This window comes from Belonocnema kinseyi, chromosome 1 (assembly GCF_010883055.1).
Source record: "Belonocnema kinseyi isolate 2016_QV_RU_SX_M_011 chromosome 1, B_treatae_v1, whole genome shotgun sequence".
NCBI classification, from domain to species: domain Eukaryota; kingdom Metazoa; phylum Arthropoda; class Insecta; order Hymenoptera; family Cynipidae; genus Belonocnema; species Belonocnema kinseyi.
In genome coordinates this window covers 179,467,364-179,476,129 of record NC_046657.1, presented here as the reverse complement: position 1 = coordinate 179,476,129, position 8,766 = coordinate 179,467,364, and the positions used below count along the sequence as shown (strand labels likewise).

At 36.3% G+C, this 8,766-nt stretch overlaps 1 protein-coding gene across 1 annotated transcript in view; it reads left to right on the top strand.

Annotated features, from left to right (window-relative positions):
* LOC117171222 (cilia- and flagella-associated protein 45-like) overlaps nt 1–8,766 on the top strand; it is a 90,317-nt gene that overhangs the window by 63,228 nt on the left and 18,323 nt on the right. Inside the window, exon 5 of the mRNA XM_033358326.1 lies at nt 2,969–3,262. Coding sequence (XP_033214217.1) covers nt 2,969–3,262 — 294 coding nt within the window. The remainder of the gene's footprint in view (nt 1–2,968; nt 3,263–8,766) is intronic.

Here is an 8,766-nt window from a genome sequence, read left to right as displayed (position 1 = left end):
AGCATGCTTGTGGCTTGTTAGGGGTGGTTTCTATCCCTAGGAAACGGCTTCCGTAGAAATGAAAAGACATGGGTTCCATATTTTTTATTGTTTTATCAATGTGCAATGAACCATAATAGTAAATTTTTTTTTTTAATCCGTAACTGTTTTTATGGATTTAAAAAAAAAATTTACTATTATGGTTCATTTGATATTGTAAATTTAATTAGGATTTTCCAGCTTACTAAGGCAAGACTCAATATTTTCCAGCCACTTAAGGCTGAACTTGGAATTGTCCAGCTAAGCAAGAAAGTACTTAATATTTTCCAGCCAATCAAGGCAAGACTTTAGATTGCCCAGACAATTATGGCAAGCCTTTTGATTTCCCAGCCAATAAAGGCAAGACATTTTATCGTCCAGCCAGTCAAGAGAAGACTTTGAATTGTTCAGCCAGGCAAGGCAAGACTTACGTTTGCTCAGCCAGTTAAGGTAAGACTTGGGATTATCCAGCTAAGCAAGGATGTACTTAATATTTTCCAGTCAATTGAGGCAAAACTTTAGATTCCCAGCCAATCAAGGAAAGACTTACAATTGCCCATTCAGTTAAGGAAAGACTTGGGATTATCCAGCTATGCAAAGAAAGTACTTAATGTTTTCCAGCAAATTAAGGCAAGACTTTAGATTGACCAGACAATCAAGGAAAGACTTTAGATTGCCCAGCCAATCAAGGAAAGACTTTGAATTGCCCATCCAGTAAAGGCAAGACTTTGTATCATCCAGCCAGTCAAGGCAAGACTTTCAATCGCCCAGTCGGTCAAGGCAAGACTTTGAATCGTCCAGCCAGTCAAGGCAAGACTTAAAATTGCACAGCCATTTAAGGCAAGACTTACGATTGTATGTCTGATAAAGGTAAAACTAATTGCTTATTTTCTTATGGTAACGTTCGCGCAATACAATAGTGCTAAACTTTGGATCTCGATTGTTCCCTAAAAATTTCTGTACAACATCTTTGAAACTCAACCATGTATCCTTTTCAATAGATGTCATTATTTTGATAAAGTCATCATCTTTGATAAGTTTTTTTATATCAGGCCCAACAAAAATACCTTCCTTAACTTTGGCATCACTTAAATGCGGAAATGTAGATCTGATATTATTGAAACATTCTCCTTCGGTGTTTACGGCTTTCACAAACTGCTTCATTAACCCTAGTTTTATATGGAGTGGTGGCAATAAGATTTTCTTCTGTCAACAAGACTTTCATAAACAACATTATACTGACCAACTGTCCATGCTAATCTGTCTGGCCATTTCTCTGTTATCCAATGTTCACCCTTGCACGACTCTCCCAAAAGCAAAGCAAACAAGGGTTTTCAATGTTTCCTGATTGCAGACCTATTTTAATATTTATCATTTTGAAGTCACCACAAATAAGCCAATTATGGACATTGTATTTTATTTTTATCAGGAGTAATTGGAAAGTATCATAAGATTCTCTCGGTGTAGTTGAGTGACCTACTGGAATTGCAGCGTACTTATTTCCATTATGTAATAGTACTGCTTTCAGACTTTCTGTAGACGAATCTATGGAAAAGCGCAAATCCTGTGGCGTATATAAGTTTATTTTATATAAATTAATGAGTCCTTCGATATCATTACAATACACAATCCCACTGTCCACTGAAAAGTACTTGATAAACTTTCCTTTTCTATTTCTGTAAACAGTTACTCGAGTGCCAGGTAACAATATTTTCCTCTCTTTGAGTCTTGAAGCGCAAAGCTCAGCTTTATCTTTTGGAAGATCAAGGTCACGTATAAAATCGACTAATCCGTCTTGGTAAAAAAATTTAGGACTTTCATCATCTGATTCTTTCCAAGAAGAATCTTCAGTTGCATTAGGATCGTCAGTATCCATTGATTCGTGAGTTGCTCGGTAACATTTGTTTTCAGAGTGATTTCTAATACCAATATTGGCCGTTGTAACACTTTTTACATCAGGGTAAACGATCTTCTCCAAATACATTTTAGAAAAACCTCCTGTTTTGCATAAGCAAAAGTAACAATCAGTATCCTGCTTGTTGGGCTCACGCCAAACAGGTGGTTGAATAACAGTCTGCGTCTTGGTACTTTCATCTTCCCAATTTGAAAAATTTAATCTATAAGCATGAAAAATTGAGGTTAATACCCACAGTTTATCCAAATTTTTCATTGAAGTCCTATAACAGTTGAAGTATGACGTTTTTATCGAATCATTAATTGATCGACGGTATTTCTCCGTTTCATACTTTCCACAAACGTGACAAAACGTATTAACTTTCTTAGTATTAACTTAGCATCGCCAGCTCAGTAAGCCAGCTAGGGATCGAAGATTGACTGCGCCGTTGAACGGCGCGCACATACAGCGAATGTGAACATTATAATGCGCAAAGAGTGCGCAGTAGCATTCCGTGCAGGCCGTCTTCTTTTGTTTTATCAATGTGCAAAGTTTGGTTCCAAACGACTGCACGCTTTTTTGTTGGTATTCTGTGCGGGATCATTTGTTCTTTTTTAAAGCCCTAAATTGTGGCCGCCATATTAGATCTTCTAGGGGATATAACAACAAACTGACACCGGCAATAGAAAGGGCACTCTCGAAAACCCCTGAGATAATATTTTTAAGAAAAAATATCGTATCATCAGCAATAGAGAATGCGTTGTTTAAATCAGAACACCTCAGCGTTAATGGGTTAAAACGCGAAAATAAAAAATTTCAAATTACAATATTTTGGAAAATAAAGATATCCTAATAAATCCAAGTAGGTTTAAAAGGAGAAGATTAGTACTTTCAAATTCCATATTAGCTTTTGTTAGGATATCTTAAAAACTTAACATGCACGAGCAATTTTAATCTCAGATTCGGATTCAGCGCATCAAAATCCTTAAGAAATGTTAGTTCAGGTCTCTGGCTTTAAAATTTGTCGGACTGTGTTATTGTTTAATAACTTTGTAGGTCCAAACAGACGAAGTAAATGCTGCAAGAATTCAGGAAGACATTGAGAGAGAGTGGCGACGAAAACAGAAGGAAGAAGCTCTACGGGCAGCAAAAAATGAAACAATTTTAAGAATTTCTCGTGAAGAACAAATTAAAGAGAAACACATAATGCAGGCATTAGAGATAAAGAGAGGTCAAGAACAGTTTAATAAAATTACTGCTATTCATAATGATGTTCAGAGGCGTGACGAGAAAGAGAAAGATAGAAAATATAAAGAAGCTATACACCAACGAAGTGAAATATTGAAACAGGTAATTTTTTCAAGGTTATGGTATTTCTGTATGGCGCGTCTTTATACTTTCGCTTATCATCTAGATTATGTTTAGTCAACGCTATATATTTTACATATTTTATTCCAATAACACTATTGAAGAATATATTCGATATAGATTTCTTCCAGGCCTTGTTAATTATTTTTTAAGTTTAATATTAACAGATTCTGATCCATTTTAATAGAAGGAAGACTACTTAAAAGAACTTTTTACAGAAATATGTGTGGACTAAATCTGATCTCATTTTTCTCTATTTCATATTTACAGCTTAGAGATACAGTACTTTCTGTAAGATTCTAATATCGTTGTGGAGTCCAGGCACTTTATCACTCCGCTGCGTTACGGCTCTCCTAGCGAAATGTCTGAGAGAATCCACTGCGATCTTTTTGGTACATTTTAATGTTGTCGATCACGAACTGAGCTCTTGGAAGAAGCAGCTAAACATCTCTATTTTATATAAGGGCCCAACACAAACCAGCTCTAAATGGCTTTCTGTCCTCCAGTCTTTCCTTAATTTCCCGGGTGAAATATTTGGTCTTGATTTTCTCTGGTATGAAGACTAATTTAAGATAATTTCAATTTATTTTTATACTTCTAGTTGGTAAAACGGAACCAGACTATTTTTGATGACCTAAGACGAATATTTTAAACTTGATGACAAAAATTTATGTCTCTGATGGCCTTTGAGGGTCACCACTAATCCAATTAAAAATTTCTGGAATGTTTATATTATGCATGTTCATGGTGTTTACCTTTTATGTATTAATAAGTTTATTTATCTTTAATAATAATGTTCAACGTACGGGGAATCTAAAAATGTTGTGAATTTTATCCTATCTTCATCGGTTTACTAGATACTTCCAGAATATGACGATTTCAATATTGTAGTGGTCTCAACAACTACAGCTTGTAGTTGTTGCGACGGACAGGTTCCGAGTTTCTTATTTAAAAAATATTTGATAAAAAATTACAAGTTTTTGCGGTTGTAAAATTTTAATCCTGAGTGGATGTCCACTCTTGGGTCCTAGCTAAGTATCTAATTCCTGGAAATGGTAGGCCCTGTCGGCGCAGAGGGGTAAAATGATTCGTTCTCAGATTTTTCGAAACCAACCCAGGATTCGGATTCAGCGACCCAAAAACCGTATAAAAATGTTCATCTTGTTACACAATTAAATTTTTCTGAAATTATATTCTGTTACGCTTCTTAAAACAACAGCTCCTAACTAACCAGTCACCACCCAGTAAAGGTGACGTTCCGACTAGCGAACACTTACCGAATTTCTTGTCGTGCGTCGAGGACATAAATTGTCGGTGGGTGAAGCCCGAATAATAAACTACGACTTATCCTTCTAAAACCCCGAGTTGATAATTTTGCACAATCCTAACGTCGAATTAGGAATAATTTTTTTCAGAAGCCTAAAACTATATCTTTTTCTGCTCTTCCAGCTTCTGAAAGTTCGCTGTTCTTCTTGCTCTTAGTTCTCTCTCTAGACGATCTGGGAATTTCCCCTTTTATTCATTAAACTTTTTTCTTTACTTCTTTTTGGTCTTTTTACTCCTTCTGTTTGCTTCTATCTTATTTCTTTTATTATATTCTCATACTCTCATTTTTCGGTCCTCTGCAGAGAGGATCTGGGAGCATTCTTTCCATTTAAAACGCTCGGTCCTCTGTCTAGAGGATCTGGGAATTTTCCTATATTATTTATTGGCCTTCTTTCTTTACTTCTTCTTGCTCTTTCTACTACTTCTGTTTACCTCTACCTTATGTCTTTTATTACTTTTCTCTTCTTCCCAATTCTCGGTCCTCTGTAGAGAGGATCTGGAATTCTTTTTTTCATTTTTTTCATTTAGTACTCTCGGTCCTCTGTCAAGAGGGTCCGGGACTTTCATTCTACATTTCGGTTCTCTGTTAAGAGTATCTGGGATTTTTATCTTAGTAGTTCTTGGTCCTCTGTAGATAGGGTCTGGGATGTTAAAAATTCGTATTTATTTGCTATAAACTTTAACTTTTTCGTTAGATATTCGTATTTCGTATTGCATTTAACTGTCTGATTTAAATTAACATCTTTTTCGTTAGTATGTCATTATTTGCTTAATTAATACATTATTTTTTAATTCAAATTAAAATTGGTTTGCATTGCTATATCATGTGTCACAGGCTTCGTTGAGGAATTTACCTCTAAGATTTAAAAATTGAACTAGTTTGTAAATAATTCGTCATCTTTCATTAAAAATCAAAGAATTATGTTGAAAATGAACCCTTTTGTTACAAAATCTTACTTCGGGGTTTAAAATTCCATTTTTTCTTGTTACAATTTTTTATTTTAATTGATACCATCCTCTTTGGAAAAACAAAGCAACTACTTTGTTAAAAATTCATGTTTCCATTGAAAATTAAACTATTTTTGTAAAAAGTTCAAATATATGGTTAAAAAATAGACGCTTTATTTGAAATATTAACTACTTGGTACAAATGTAGAATTTTTGTAAAAAATTCATAATTTCGGTTAAAAAAGTTAATGTTTTTGTGAAAGATTTATTTATTTTGTTAAAAATTCGTCCTTTTGGGTAGAAAATTAATCTTTTTGGCTCTTTATTCCAATACTTTGTTAGAAATGTGTCTTTTTTGGTTCAGTTTAACTCATGCAAAATTGTATCTTTTTTACTAAATTTTTGGATCCGAAAATGTAAGAATTGTGACAGCGAAATTATAGTGCCAAATAGAATACATTTTGAGCATAAACTTCCTAATACCAAGCTACTATTTCTACTCGATAGATGGAGGATCTGGAGAAGTACCAAGTTAGGCGAGAGTGGTCTGCGTCGGCAAACTTTGAAATAATTAATGAAATCCTGCCCCCCCCCCCCCCCCGTGAGTTAGGCTTAGCTATCAGGAATATTACAAAAAGGGAAAGAATTCACACACGTGTTTGGTGCAGCATTTTTTTTAGAATTATAAATACTAACAAATTTTTTGAAGGTAAGTCCATCCCTTCCAGAATATAGGTTCTCAATGTGGGCAGTTCCATTTTGTGGGTGGCAGCAGGTCCTTATTCGGAAATGAAAGGTCTCCAACTTGAACTTGGTTAGTTTCCACCAACTATTTCTTTCGCTGCTGTAAGTGTTGGAGGCACTCTCTTGACTACTGGTAACAAAATTTCTCAAGCATCCTTGTAAGCAACGACCACCTGGAAAGAGAATTATCTTTATAGTCTATTAACGAAGATTCAGGGGTGGCAGAAATATGGCCTGTCTCCAATAACACGACGTAGATAATGCTTAGTTGACTTAATCCCTGCCTCCCAGATGCCTTTAAAGTGAGGAGCATACGACTGGATAAAGGAACAGGTATCCTCGTCGTTAGCTAAGTAGTCACCAACTTTCGGCATAATTTGTGAGATCCTCGGAACAGCGCTCGCAACTTCCGATCTGCACCTATAAAGCTAGTGCCGTTTTCATTGTAGAGCCTAGTACATGTACTTTGACGAGAAACAAATCGTTTGAAAGCAGCATGTACACTGTAGCTTAGTATGCTCTTTCAGAAATTCTGAAGAGCCGTGTTGGTGCCAAGATTGGACATTATTTGTCAAGGAATTTTGACTTTCTCCAGTAACAAGAGCTAAGTCTTTAAAAAGGAGGCTCACTCTAATTGCAGTTATAATGTCAGAGAAGAGTCCCAATCCAACTTAAAAATCCACAAAAATCAATGAACCCTTTTACTGTTATGGAAGCACCATTGTGAGACTTCATTTTGACATGAGCAGTTGAAGTTTGAGTAAACTGATGGATTTGAGCAGGCTCGCTAGAAACGCTACCGTGATATTCAAAGAAAATTACTTATCGCGGGAAGAAACAATTACTGAGTTTCAAGCGGGTTAGATGGGGAAGTTGTCATGCAAAAAGGTGTGATGCTTCGCAACACAGACAAAGCACTTCTTGTCTGACGAACAATCCTGAGTAGAATAGTTAGATCTAAGATGGTTAAAGCAAAGTCCTAGGTTTTAGACCTGCTCGAGACGTTGACGCAAATTCATTTTTTGAAACGAAGACAATAATGTAATAAAATGTGATCTTTGGCAGGCAGAGATCGGAGATAATTGTTTATCAGATTTCTTCTCATGATTATTAAAAACAGCTAAGTTCATAAAGCGAAAGATTTTTTCTGCGTCGTAGAGCTTTGAGAAGAAGATTTTGAGAATGTTGAAACGAAGGGAAGATCATTGCTTTTAGAATCTTCCAAAGCTCTGAGAAGATTATCTAAAAACGTCATTCATTCTTTAATAGTTGGAAAATCCTCACTATCTTTTAATGAAGTTTCGCACGTTTCACGAGTAGATGGATCTAATTTGTGGACTAGTAAATGCACAAGCCAATCATCCCAGACATTAACTGGCCTATCCATATTTTTAAGGGCACAAATAGACACGTTTGTAATATCTGTCGACCGCAACATCTCGTCAACATATTTCGTAGAAGCAGAAGGGATGGATAAGAGTTTACGCATGTAAGCAAATAGAAAAACACGTTTATTATCATACCGTTTAACAGGGGTGGACCAAGATTTCGAATAATTTGCCCCGCTAATTGATAACATTTCTGAGCGATCACCTGCCTTTTCAGACTATGAGAATTTTAGATTACACAACTATTGGACATTACATATTGTACTCTTACGTCAGATATTACCCTCATGTCAATTAGAATTCCAGATACGTGAGATACTTCATTTTCAATTCTCAAGATTTTTTCATATTGGTCCAAAACCGAGTTTGTCATATTTTCAAGGCGAAAACCTAACTGTTTTCTCAAAGATTTGTGCACTTACAAGGGAAAATTTAAATGTGTTGTCTTTGTTTCGATGCATACTTTTTGTGAAGAAAGGTCATAACCTCAAAGTAAAGTTTTGAAATTCCTAGGAACCAATATTGAGCGAATTTTGAAAAAGAAACTCTAATGAAAATAAGGGCAGCTTATGGTCTTGAAAACATTGTCTCCCAGGTTGCCGAGTAGCTCAACGGTGAAGGGTTTGGTTTGATCGCAGAGGCCGCAGCCTCGGTTCTCGCCGCCTACATTTATTTTTATTCTTTTGCTGCTAAATCATTCAAACCTTTTTGGCTTTTTCGGTTCGTTTTTGATTCCTCTAGAATCAAATTGAAGGGCTTATGACAAAGCCACCGAACGCGTCCTCGGGTTGCGGATAGAGGGTCCCCGTACCAAGGGTTTCTGCTGAATATGGTTTCAAAAATAAATAGGCAGTCGCGGACAATTGTCCAGGCGTGGTCCCGAAGGAATTAACCCCCAAGCGGAGGTGTGAAAACCGTGCCGAAAGTTGAATGGCACCTGAGTGAGATGTCTAGAACGGTGACTCTGGGATACCGGGCGACCTCTTAGAGTACGCAGCCTTATCCTTGCATGCGGGGCTCTACAAGGATGAACGAACCCCTTTCCCTAGCTTCTCGTGGGAACAACAATGACAACACCAA